This window comes from Oncorhynchus mykiss, chromosome 31 (assembly GCF_013265735.2).
Source record: "Oncorhynchus mykiss isolate Arlee chromosome 31, USDA_OmykA_1.1, whole genome shotgun sequence".
Lineage (NCBI taxonomy): Eukaryota > Metazoa > Chordata > Actinopteri > Salmoniformes > Salmonidae > Oncorhynchus > Oncorhynchus mykiss.
In genome coordinates this window covers 8,172,517-8,186,005 of record NC_050571.1, presented here as the reverse complement: position 1 = coordinate 8,186,005, position 13,489 = coordinate 8,172,517, and the positions used below count along the sequence as shown (strand labels likewise).

The window sequence follows — 13,489 nt, the reverse complement described above, 5'->3', positions numbered from 1 at the left end:
ATGCTCTCTGCGCTTTTAACGGACCTCTGAGACTAGATCTCAATGTCAAAATAGTACATTCTAAATAGTACATTCTAAATAGTACATTCTAAATAGTACATTCTAAATAGTACATTCTAAATAGTACATTCTAAATAGTACATTCTAAATAGTACATTCTGAGCAATAACATAAAGTCCTATTTTCCCACTTCTCTATCACATTTAGCTTTGACTGATATCATTGGAAATAAACTGGATGTTATGTGTTGCTTGCATCCACCATCTCACACAGATCTCCGTATGGATCCTAGCCTCTGGCATGGGATTGCTTTGCATCGCTGCATAGTTAATTAGATATTGGTTCATCGGGCTCTCTGACTGACCACAATAGATTAGCAGGGAGTGCTATTTGCGTGCCTGTTTCAATCAGTCTCCAGACAGACAGACAGACAGGCGGCCGAGCAGTAACTACAGCAGGTCATAACATGGAGAGAAGACTAAAGCCCTGTTTATACCTGGGTCTAACATGCATCCTTTGTCCTGAACTCATCCACATTCTGATTGTGGACACATTTTCAGACAGGTGTAGATGTTTAAAAGATGCATTATGATCTGATTGTGATCAGATCTTCCTGACCACCTCTGGAGGTGAAAACCTTTAAATCATCATTATCTAAAATCACTGGTGGCACCATTGACTTATGGCATCAATATGTGTCTTCAAATAAATAAATAATTCCCGTTTGCTATGAGACTCGAAATTAAGCTCAGGTGAATCCTGTTTCTATTGATCATCCTTGAGATGTTTGTACAACTTGATTAGAGCCCACCTGTGGTAATTCAATTGATTGGACATGATTTGGAAAGGCACACACCTGTCTATATAAAGGTCCCACAGTTGACAGTGCATGTCAGAGCACTGGATAGTGTCGAGGCACAGATCTGGGGAAGGGTACCAAAAACATTCTGCAGCATTGAAGGTCCCCAAAGAACACAGTGGCCATCATTCTTAAATGGAAGAAGTTTGGAACCACCAAGACTCTTCCTAGAGCTGGTCGCCCGGCCAAACTGAGCAATCAGGGGAGAAGGGCCTTGGTCCAGGAGGTGACCAAGAACCTGATGGTCAATCTGACAGTGCTCCAAAGTTCCTCTGTGGAGATGGGAGAATCTTCCAGAAGGACAACCATCTCTGCTGCACTCCACCAATCAGGCCTTGGAGTTTGCCAAGAGGCACCTAAAGACTTTCAGACAATGAGAAACAAGATTCTCTGGGCTGATGAAACCAAGATTGAACTATTTGGCCTGAATGCCAAGTGTCACGTCTGGATGAAACCTGGCACCATTGCTACGGTGAAGCATGGTGGTGGCAGCATCATGCTGTGGGGATGTTTTTCAGCGGCAGGGACTGAGAGACTAGTCAGGATTGAGGGAAAATATGAATGGAGCAAAGTACAGAGATCCTTGATGAAAACCTGCTCCAGAGCGCTCAGGACCTCCGGACCTCAGACTGGGGCAAATGTTCACCTTCCAACAGGACAACGACCCCAAGCACACAACCAAGACAACGCAGGAGTGGCTTCGGGACAAGTCCATGAATGTCCTTGAGTGGCCCAGCCAGAGCCTTGAACCCGATCTAACATCTCTGGAGAGACTTAAAAATAGCTGTGCAGCGACGCTCCACATCCAACTTGACAGAGTTTGAGAGGATCTACAGAGAGCAATGGAAGAAACTCCCCAAATTCAGGTGTGCCAAGCTTGTTGCGTCATACCCAAGAAGACACAAGGCTGTAAGCGCTGCTAAAGTTGCTTCAACAAAGTACTAAGTAAAGGGTCTGAATATCTCTACTTTTGTACATTTGCAACCATTTCTAAACCTGTTTTCGCTTTTTCATTATGGGGCATTGTGATGTCATTATGGGGCATTGTGATGTCATTATGGGGCATTGTTTGTAGATTGAGCTTTTTTAAATTTTTATTTAATCCATTTTAGAATAAGGCTGTAACGTAACAAACTGTGGAGAAAGTCAAGGGGTCTGAACTCTTTCTGAGGGCACTGTAGGTGTCCCAGATGGAACCCTATTCCCTATATAGTGCACTACTTTTGACCAGGTCTCATAAGTCTCTGGTCAAAAGAAGTGCACTATGTAAGAAATAGGGTGCCCCTAACTACAGTACATCTTCGTGAGCTCTTCGTGATACTGGTGATAATTTTTTAAAGTTCATCCCAAAGTGTCCAACATTTAAGTTTACTTTTGACATACGAGAGCATGATTTACCAATGAGGGCCATCCATTATTCAAATGAGTTCCATTCCTCATCCCCCCCCCCCCCCCCCCCCCCAATCCCTAACAAATTATTCAGCAGCGTCAGTGTTCCGACTAGCAGACTGTGGAAGCCGATGGGCCATGTTCCCTGTTCTCTCTCTCTCTCTCTCTCTCTCTCTCTCTCTCTCTGTGTCTCTCTCTCTTTCTGTGTCTCTCTCTCTCTGTGTCTCTCTCTCTCTGTCTCTCTCTCTCTGTCTCTGTGTCTCTCTCTCTCTCTCTCTCTCTCTGTGTCTCTCTCTCTCTCTGTGTCTCTCTCTCTCTCTGTGTCTCTCTCTCTCTCTGTGTCTCTCTCTCTCTGTGTCTCTCTCTCTCTCTCTCTGTCTCTCTCTCTCTCTCTCTCTGTGTCTCTCTCTCTCTCTGTGTCTCTCTCTGTGTCTCTCTCTGTGTCTCTCTCTGTGTCTCTCTCTGTGTCTCTCTCTCTCTCTCTCTCTCTCTCTCTCTGTGTCTCTCTCTCTCTGTGTCTCTGTCTCTCACTAGACTAGACAAAACACGTTGTTGTGCCATGCAGTCTAAGGGTTACTTATGGTGATTCATAAGAGGTGACATCCAGTCTGGGACAAACCATCCTCTGAATGTATCAAACAAGAGCTTTGTGAGATTATATAATAAAGGAATGACCATCAAGAGCAAAGAGTGTATGAAGGGAGGCCACTCTAGCTCCAAAAAATGCATTATTTGTGTGCAAGGAAAATGAGTGACCAATTACTAATGTAATGTTGTAGGACAAGCTGTACACATGGGACGGGGGAGATGACACATGACAGTGATATCCAACGGAGAGAGACTGTCTCTCTTAACAGGCTAATTTAATGATAACATGTTTACATTAGGACTCCCGAGTGGCGCAGCAGTTTAAGGCACTGGATCTCAGTGCTTGAGGCGTCACTACAGACACCATGGTTCGAAATCCAAGCTGTATCACAACCGGCCGTAATTGGGAGTCCCAAGGGAGGCGCACAAGTGGCCCAGCGTCGTCCGGGGTAGGCCGTCGTTGAAAATAAGAATTTGTTCTTAATTGACTTGCCTAGTTAAATAAAGGTTCAAATAAAAGTACATTTGACATACCCATGTAGCACCACAGCTACACCTTTATCTAAAGGCCCAATACAGCCGTTTTAATCTCAATATCAAATTATTTCTGGGTAACAGTGATGAACCTTACTGTGATTATTTTCAAATAAAATGGTCAAAAATAAACAAAAATAGCTTCTTAGCAGAAAGCAATTTCTCAAGCAATTATTTTGCTAGGACTGTCTGGGAGTGGTCTGAGTGAGGAGGGTAAAACTGAAAACTAGCTGTTATTGGCAGAGAAGTTTTGAACTCTCTTTCTGATTGGTCTATTAACTAAATTTACCGACTGGTGATGTCACCCGACAGGCCAAAACTTCATCCCACCAAAAAAGGTGCACTGAAAGGGCATTATCATCCTTTTCACAATTTCACAGTATCATTCCAACCTTATAGTGTGGAATTATACACTGCTCAAAAAAATAAAGGGAACACTTAAACAACACAATGTAACTCCAAGTCAATCACACTTCTGTGAAATCAAACTGTCCACTTAGGAAGCAACACTGATTGACAATAACATGCTGTTGTGCAAATGGGATAGACAACAGTTGGAAAGTATAGGCAATTAGTAAGACACCCCCAATAAAGGAGTGGTTCTGCAGGTGATAACCACAGACCACTTCTCAGTTCCTATGCTAACTGGCTGATGTTTTGGTCACTTTTGAATGCTGGCGGTGCTTTCACTCTAGTGGTAGCATGAGACGGAGTCTATATAGGGGAGGTAATCAGGAAGGGGATGGAGTCCAGGTGAGTGTCATGAGGCACAGGTGCACGTAACGATAGTGACAGGTATGCGTAATAATGAGAGAACTGGTGACAACGAGCACCAGAGAGGGGGAGAGGGAGTAGACGTGACAGTTGTTTACATTTATCATGGGGTAGTAGTGCCATAGTCCGTGGGGGCTATAGATTTGAAAGCAGTTGGGCGCTAACAGTGCGCAGAGTGACCTTTAACCATGTTCTCCAGGTGCTCCAGAGTGACCTTTAACCCTGCTCTCCAGGTGCTCCAGAGTGACCTTTAACCCTGCTCTCCAGGTGCTCCAGAGTGACCTTTAACCCTGCTCTCCAGGTGCTCCAGAGTGACCTTTAACCCTGCTCTCCAGGTGCTACAGAGTGACCTTTAACCCTGTTCTCCAGGGGCTCCAGAGTGACCTTTAACCCTGCTCTCCAGGTGCTCCAGAGTGACCTTTAACCCTGTACTCCAGGGGCTCCAGAGTGATCTTTAACCCGGCTCTCCAGGTGCTCCAGAGTGACCTTTAACCCTGTACTCCAGGGGGTCCAAGAGTGATCTTTAACCCTGCTCCCAGGGGCTCCAGAGTGACCTTTAACCCTGCTCTCCAGGGGGATCTATTGGCTCCTGGTGGCCAGTAACTTCCTGTGTCAGTAGTAACTTGGCCTGCAGCCAGCCTCTTCCTGTTTCAGAGCAGTAACTTGGCCTGCGGCCAGCCTCTTCCTGTGTCAGAGCAGTAACTTGGCCTGCAGCCAGCCTCTTCCTGTGTCAGAGCAGTAACTTGGCCTGCGGCCAGCCTCTTCCTATGTCAGAGCAGTAACTTGGCCTGCGGCCAGCCTCTTCCTGTGTCAGAGCAGTAACTTGGCCTGCGGCCAGCCTCTTCCTGTGTCAGAGCAGTAACTTGGCCTGCGGCCAGCCTCTTCCTGTGTCAGAGCAGTAACTTGGCCTGCGGCCAGCCTCTTCCTGTGTCAGAGCAGTAACTTGGCCTGCGGCCAGCCTCTTCCTATGTCAGAGCAGTAACTTGGCCTGCGGCCAGCCTCTTCCTGTGTCAGAGCAGTAACTTGGCCTGCAGCCAGCCTCTTCCTGTGTCAGAGTAGTAACTTGGCCTGCGGCCAGCCTCTTCCTGTGTCAGAGCAGTAACTTGGCCTGCGGCCAGCCTCTTCCTGTTTCAGAGCAGTAACTTGGCCTGCGGCCAGCCTCTTCCTGTTTTAGAGCAGTAACTTGGCCTGCGGCCAGCCTCTTCCTGTTTCAGAGCAGTAGATCAATTCCAGGATAAAGTTGTAACTCTGCTGTTATATACATCATTCATAGTCACTCAGGTGATGCTCTGTTTATTATTGATCTGACTCTGGTAACAACAACAATATCGATACGCTGGGAGAAATCGTTGTGTTATAGTCACTAGAGAGCTGCCACGTGCTACGAGTCAGGACATTTCAGTCATTACTGATTACAAGATGACATAGACCTTTTAAACTGGACTGGCTGGTCCACACACTAGTTTTACAACTGAAGTCTATGCACCATTATTTTATCCCTAGCAAGTTTATATTATTGTAATTGGGAATCTCTCTATATTTCATCCTTACTCTACTGTACTCTACTGGAACTTTACAGACCCACAGTTGCTGATACGGTATGTCATATAGACCAGTGAGACAGGTTGCTGATACAGTATGTCATATAGACCAGTGAGACAGGTTGCTGATACAGTATGTCACATAGATCAGTGAGACAGGTTGCTGATACAGTATGTCACATAGATCAGTGAGACAGGTTGCTGATACAGTATGTCATATAGACCAGTGAGACAGGTTGCTGATACAGTATGTCACATAGATCAGTGAGACAGGTTGCTGATACAGTATGTCATATAGACCAGTGAGACAGGTTGCTGATACAGTATGTCACATAGATCAGTGAGACAGGTTGCTGATACAGTATGTCAAATAGACCAGTGAGACAGGTTGGGCTGCTGATACAGTATGTCATATAGACCAGTGAGACAGGTTGCTGATACGGTATGTCATATAGACCAGTGAGACAGGTTGCTGATACAGTATGTCAAATAGACCAGTGAGACAGGTTGCTGATACAGTATGTCATATAGACCAGTGAGACAGGTTGCTGATACAGTATGTCACATAGATCAGTGAGACAGGTTGCTGATACAGTATGTCATATAGACCAGTGAGACAGGTTGCTGATACAGTATGTCACATAGATCAGTGAGACAGGTTGCTGATACAGTATGTCATATAGACCAGTGAGACAGGTTGCTAATACAGTATGTCAAATAGACCAGTGAGACAGGTTGCTGATACAGTATGTCATATAGACCAGTGAGACAGGTTGCTGATACGGTATGTCAGTTAGACCAGTGAGACAGGTTGGGTTGCTGATACAGTATGTCATATAGACCAGTGAGACAGGTTGCTGATACAGTATGTCATATAGACCAGTGAGACAGGTTGCTGATACGGTATGTCAGTTAGACCAGTGAGACAGGTTGCTGAAACAGAATGTCATATAGACCAATGAGACAGGTTGGGTTGCTGATACAGTATATCATATAGATCAGTGAGACAGGTTGGGCTGCTGATACAGTATGTCATATAGATCAGTGAGACAGGTTGCTGATACGGTATGTCATATAGACCAGTGAGACATGTTGCTGATACAGTATATCATATAGATCAGTGAGACAGGTTGCTGATACAGTATGTCATATAGATCAGTGAGACAGGTTGCTGATACAGTATGTCATATAGACCAGTGAGACAGGTTGCTGATATGGTATGTCAGTTAGACCAGTGAGACAGGTTGCTGATACAGTATGTCATATAGATCAGTGAGACAGGTTGGGCTGCTGATACAGTATATCATATAGATCAGTGAGACAGGTTGCTGATACAGTATGTCATATAGATCAGTGAGACAGGTTGCTGATACAGTATGTCATATAGACCAGTGAGACAGGTTGCTGATACAGTATGTCACATAGATCAGTGAGACAGGTTGCTGATACAGTATGTCATATAGATCAGTGAGACAGGTTGGGCTGCTGATACAGTATATCATATAGATCAGTGAGACAGGTTGGGCTGCTGATACAGTATATCATATAGATCAGTGAGACAGGTTGGGCTGCTGATACAGTATGTCATATAGATCAGTGAGACAGGTTGCTGATACAGTATGTCATATAGACCAGTGAGACAGGTTGCTGATACAGTATGTCATATAGATCAGTGAGACAGGTTGCTGATACAGTATGTCATATAGACCAGTGAGACAGGTTGCTGATACAGTATGTCATATAGATCAGTGAGACAGGTTGCTGATACAGTATGTCATATAGACCAGTGAGACAGGTTGCTGATACGGTATGTCAGTTAGACCAGTGAGACAGGTTGGGTTGCTGATACAGTATGTCATATAGACCAGTGAGACAGGTTGCTGATACAGTATGTCATATAGACCAGTGAGACAGGTTGCTGATACGGTATGTCAGTTAGACCAGTGAGACAGGTTGGGTTGCTGATACAGTATGTCATATAGACCAGTGAGACAGGTTGGGTTGCTGATACAGTATGTCATAGATCAGTGAGACAGGTTGCTGAAACAGAATGTCATATAGACCAGTGAGACAGGTTGGGTTGCTGATACAGCATATCATATAGATCAGTGAGACAGGTTGGGCTGCTGATACAGTATATCATATAGATCAGTGAGACAGGTTGGGCTGCTGATACAGTATGTCATATAGATCAGTGAGACAGGTTGCTGATACAGTATGTCACAGATCAGTGAGACAGGTTGCTGATACAGTATGTCATATAGATCAGTGAGACAGGTTGGGCTGCTGATACAGTATGTCATATAGATCAGTGAGACAGGTTGCTGATACAGTATGTCACAGATCAGTGAGACAGGTTGCTGATACAGTATGTCATATAGATCAGTGAGACAGGTTGGGTTGCTGATACAGTATGTCATATAGATCAGTGAGACAGGTTGCTGATACAGTATGTCACATAGATCAGTGAGACAGGTTGCTGATACAGTATGTCATATAGATCAGTGAGACAGGTTGGGCTGCTGATACAGTATATCATATAGACCAGTGAGACAGGTTGGGCTGCTGATACAGTATATCATATAGACCAGTGAGACAGGTTGGGTTGCTGATACAGTATATCATATAGACCAGTGAGACAGGTTGGGTTGCTGATACAGTATGTTATATAGACCAGTGAGACAGGTTGGGTTGCTGATACAGTATGTCATATAGATCAATGAGACAGGTTGCTGATACAGTATGTCACATAGATCAGTGAGACAGGTTGCTGATACAGTATGTTATATAGACCAGTGAGACAGGTTGGGTTGCTGATACAGTATATCATATAGATCAGTGAGACAGGTTGCTGATACAGTATGTCATATAGATCAGTGAGACAGTTTGGGCTGCTGATACAGTATGTCATATAGATCAGTGAGACAGGTTGCTGATACAGTATATCATATAGACCAGTGAGACAGGTTGGGCTGCTGATACAGTATATCATATAGACCAGTGAGACAGGTTGCTGATACAGTATGTCATAGATCAGTGAGACAGGTTGCTGATACAGTATGTCATATAGATCAGTGAGACAGGTTGGGCTGCTGATACAGTATATCATATAGACCAGTGAGACAGGTTGGGCTGCTGATACAGTATATCATATAGACCAGTGAGACAGGTGGCAGGTTGTGGCTGTAGGATTTGGGTTGGTAGCAGATGGACAAATAGAAGTGTATTGTATTGTATTTTAACTGAATGACTTCAGGCTCTGTGTGTGTGCCTGCTTCCTCCAGGGGCCACTAAAGACATGGGGAAAATGTTAGGCGGAGAGGAGGAGAAGGATCCAGAGGCCGCAAAGAAGAAGAAGGAGGAAGAGGAGGAGAGACAGGAGGCACTGAGACAACAGGAGGAGGAGAGGAAGGATAAGCACCGGAAAATGGAGGCAGAAAGAGAAGTCGTACGACAGTCCATCAGGGACAAGGTGAGCACTGCAGCAGTCCACAAATGACTCAGAAACTATTTTACATTCAATGTACCTCGTTATAAAACCATTACATTACTCCAGCCCCAACCTTCAGCTGTATACTACACCTTAAAAAGTACTTTGTATAGTTCTTTGAATCCCAGATTGCCCTTTTAATGTAAACTATAAATAATATACAGTTAGTTCAGAAAGTATTCACACCCCTTGACTTGTTCCACATTTTGTTGTGCTACAGCCTGAATTCAAAATAGATTCAATCGATTTTTTTCCCCTCACCCATCTACACATGATACCCCATAATGACACATTTTAAAATGTTAGCAAATTTATTGAAAATTAAATACAAAAATATACCCCTGAGTCAATACTTTGTAGAAGCACTTTTGGCAGTGATTACAGCTGTGAGTCTTTCTGGGTAAGGTTCTAAGAGCTTTCCACACCTGGATTGTACAATATTTGCCCACTTGTTATTTTCAAAATTCTTCAAGCTCTGTCAAATTGGTTGTTGCTAGACAACCATTTTCAGGTCTTGCCATAGATTTTCAAGTAGATTTACGTCCAAGCTGTAGCTCCGAACACTCTCCTTGGTAAGCAACTCCAGTGTGTATATGACCTTGTGTTTTAGGTTATTGTCCTGCTGAAAGGTGAATACATTTCCCAGTGTCTGGTGGAAAGCAGACTGAACCAGGTTTTCCTCTAGGATTTTGCCTGTGCTTAGTTCCATTCCGTTTTATTTTTTATCCTGAAGAAGTCCCCATTCCTTCTCGATTACAAGCATACCCATAACATGATGCAGCCACCACCTGGCTTTAAAATATGGAGAGTGGTACTCAGTAATGTGTTGTATTGCCCCAAATATAAAACGTTGTATTCAGGACGAAAGGTTAATTACTCTTACACATTTTTTTGCAGTGGTGTCTTGTTGCAAACAGGATGCATGTTTTGGAATATTTGTATTCTGTACAGGCTTCCTTCTTTTCACTCTGTCAATTTAGTATTGGGAGTAACTACAATGTTGTTGATCCATCCTCAGTTTTCTCCCATCACAGCCATTAAACTCTGTTTTAAATTGGCCTCATTGTGAGCGGTTTCATTGCTCTCCGGCAACTGAATTTAGGAAGGACGCCTGTATCTTTGTAGTGACTTTAAGTTTAATTAACAACTTCACCATTCTCAAAGGGATATTCAATGGCTGCTTTTTAAAATGTTTACCCATCTACCAATAGGTGCCCTTCTTTGCAAGGCATTGGAAAACCTCCCTGGTCTTTGTGGTTGAATCTGTGTTTGAAATTCACTGCTCGACTGAGGGACCTTACAGATGTGTGGGGTACAGAGGTGAGGTAGTCATTCAAAAATCCTGTTAAACACTAATATACAGAGTGAGTCCAGGCAACTTATTGTGACTTTTTAAGCACATTTTTACTCCTGGATTTATTTAGGTTGCCATGGCAAAGGGGTTGAAAACGTATTGACTCAAGACATCATTTTAAATTAATTTGTTTTAAAAAATAATCTAAAAACATAATTCCACTTTGACATTATGGCTATTTTGTGTAGGCCAGTGAGAGAGAAGAAATCTAGATTTTATCCATTTGAAATTCAGGCTGTATCAAATCATATTTTATTTGTCACATGCGCCAAATATTCAACAGGTGTAGATCTTACAGTAAAATGTTTACTTTACAAGCCAATAATCAACAATGCTTTAAGAAGTAAAATAATTTCTAACAACAACAAAAAAAATCGAAAATCGAAAATAAAAATAACTAATAATTAAACAGCAGCAGTAAAATAACAATATTTAACAATATTTAATAACAAACGGTAACATAACAAAATGTGGATAAAGCCAAGGGGTGTGAATATTTTCTGAAGGCACTGTAAGTGCAAGAATCAAGCCTTGTGGAACACCATTTGATCTCAAGATGGGAGGTGTGGGGGTGCTACTCCTTATGAAAGTGACATCCTCATATATTGTTATCACTGTGCCCTTTATCCACGCAGTATGGCTTGAAGAAGAAGGAGGAGAAGGAGGCGGAGGAGAAGGCAGCCATGGAGCAGGCCTGTGAGGGGTCTCTGACGCGCGCCAAGAAGGCCATCCCAGCCGGGTGCGGAGACGAGGAAGACGAGGATGAGGAGAGCATTCTGGACACCGTCCTCAAGTTCCTCCCTGGACCTCTAAAGGACATGTTCAAGAAGTAAAGAACACATCGACAACAACAACACATGGTTCGGTCCAGCCAGGGGGAGGGGGAGGAGAGATCTGGGACTGGGGATTTGGGTAGAAGGGGTTCTTGCCAAACGGCCATTCACTGCCTTTACAGAAGTATTTGTTGTTTTCTTACTCTGACTAGACACAATGTGGTTATATATCTACCCACAGCTTCTCGTCGGTCTCTCAACTGCCGACTGAGTTTATGTTTGGTTTTTATCCCCCACTTATCTAACATTCCAACATTGGTATATAGATTCACCGCACCAGGTAGATGCATTTGGATTGGTTGGCCATTGGTATTATACTGGGGTAAGGAGTTTCTGTCCAGCCATGCATTAGAGAGCAGGGTTCAATCCACCGTACCAATGGACACTTCAATGGGCAATTCCTGCTCATGTGGTTGAAAAGCACTGCCAACACCTATCTGAAGATGGATTGCTTTTTCTTTTTTTCATTCGCTGGCTTTTTCTATTTTTATAGTAAGTAAGCTACTGTAACTGTATGGGAAGGGGATATTCTATTCGCGGTCTTTTTGAGATCAGCAGTTTAGTTAGTTTTAGACTGTGCCTTGGTAGGACTTCCTCCCAACAGAGGAACTGTTAATGAGGGTCTTTTTGAAGTCGTTTGATGATATCATTTAACTTTGTTTGTCTTCAAAGGATGCAGACATGCCACATTATGACGGATGTATTTAATGTTAGTCTGGCTGTACGAATAGAGCTGATCCAATGCCTTCTTAATGCTATGAAACAACTAAGGCAAGTGGAATACTTGATTTCCCTTTAAATTCCTGACTAATAATAAAACAACTCTCATGCTCCCAGATTAAATATAGGAGATTATCAACCTGACAGACGGCATTTTGTGAGAGAAACCATTTTTGCTCAAACAAAGGTCACCCCGTCAACATTAGACACTCAGATTATCCATAGAATACAACAGATTCACATTCAACATTAAACACTCAGATTATCCATAGAATACAACAGATTCACATCCAACATTAAACACTCAGATTATCCATAGAATACAACAGATTCACCCCGTCAACATTAAACACTCAGATTATCCATAGAATACAACAGATTCACATTCAACATTATACACTCAGATTATTCATAGAATACAACACATTCACATTCAACATTAAACACTCAGATTATCCATAGAATACAACAGATTCACATTCAACATTAAACACTCAGATTATCCATAGAATGCACAAGATTCACATTCAACATTAAACACTCAGATTATCCATAGAATACAACAGATTCACATTCAACATTAAACACTCAGATTATCCATAGAATACAACACATTCACATTCAACATTAAACACTCAGATTATCCATAGAATGCACAAGATTCACATTCAACATTAAACACTCAGATTATCCATAGAATACACTAGATTCACATTCAACATTTAAACACTCAGATTATCCATAGAATACAACATATTCACATTCAACTTTATACACTCAGATTATCCATAGAATGCACAAGATTCACATTCAACATTAAACACTCAGATTATCCATAGAATACAACAGATTCACATTCAAAATTAAACACTCAGATTATCCATAGAATGCACAAGATTCACATTCAACATTAAACACTCAGATTATCCATAGAATACACAAGATTCACATTCAACATTAAACACTCAGATTATCCATAGAATACACAAGATTCACATTCAAAATTAAACACTCAGATTATCCATAGAATATAAAAGATTCACATTCAGTGTAGAGAAGAAGAAAAACACGCACAGTTCTATGAAAATGATTTAGTCAACATCATATTTAACAGTTGGTGGTTAGTGCAGTCCAAAGACAATCAAACATGAGCACTGCATTACAGTGAAGGAAGCCGATACTGCGTATGTCGTCCTTTCACTACCCACCTCCCACCTCCCACCTCCCACCTCCCACTACCCACCTCCCACTACCCACCTCCCACTACCCACCTCCCACTACCCACCTCCCACCTCCCACCTCCCATCTCCCACTACCCACCTCCCACTACCCACCTCCCACCTCCCACTACCCACCTCCCACCTCCCACCTCCCACTACCCACCTCCCACCTCCCACTACCCACCTC

The 13,489-nt window shown here is 42.9% G+C and overlaps 1 protein-coding gene across 1 annotated transcript in view; it reads left to right on the top strand.

Annotated features, from left to right (window-relative positions):
* LOC110504516 (complexin-2) overlaps positions 1-12,785 on the top strand; it is a 51,332-nt gene extending 38,547 nt beyond the window's left edge. Inside the window, exons 3-4 of the mRNA XM_021583273.2 lie at positions 8,970-9,157; positions 11,165-12,785. Of these exons, the coding sequence (XP_021438948.1) occupies positions 8,970-9,157; positions 11,165-11,362 (386 nt within the window). The 3' untranslated portion in view covers positions 11,363-12,785. The remainder of the gene's footprint in view (positions 1-8,969; positions 9,158-11,164) is intronic.
* Positions 12,786-13,489: the final 704 nt, after the last annotated feature.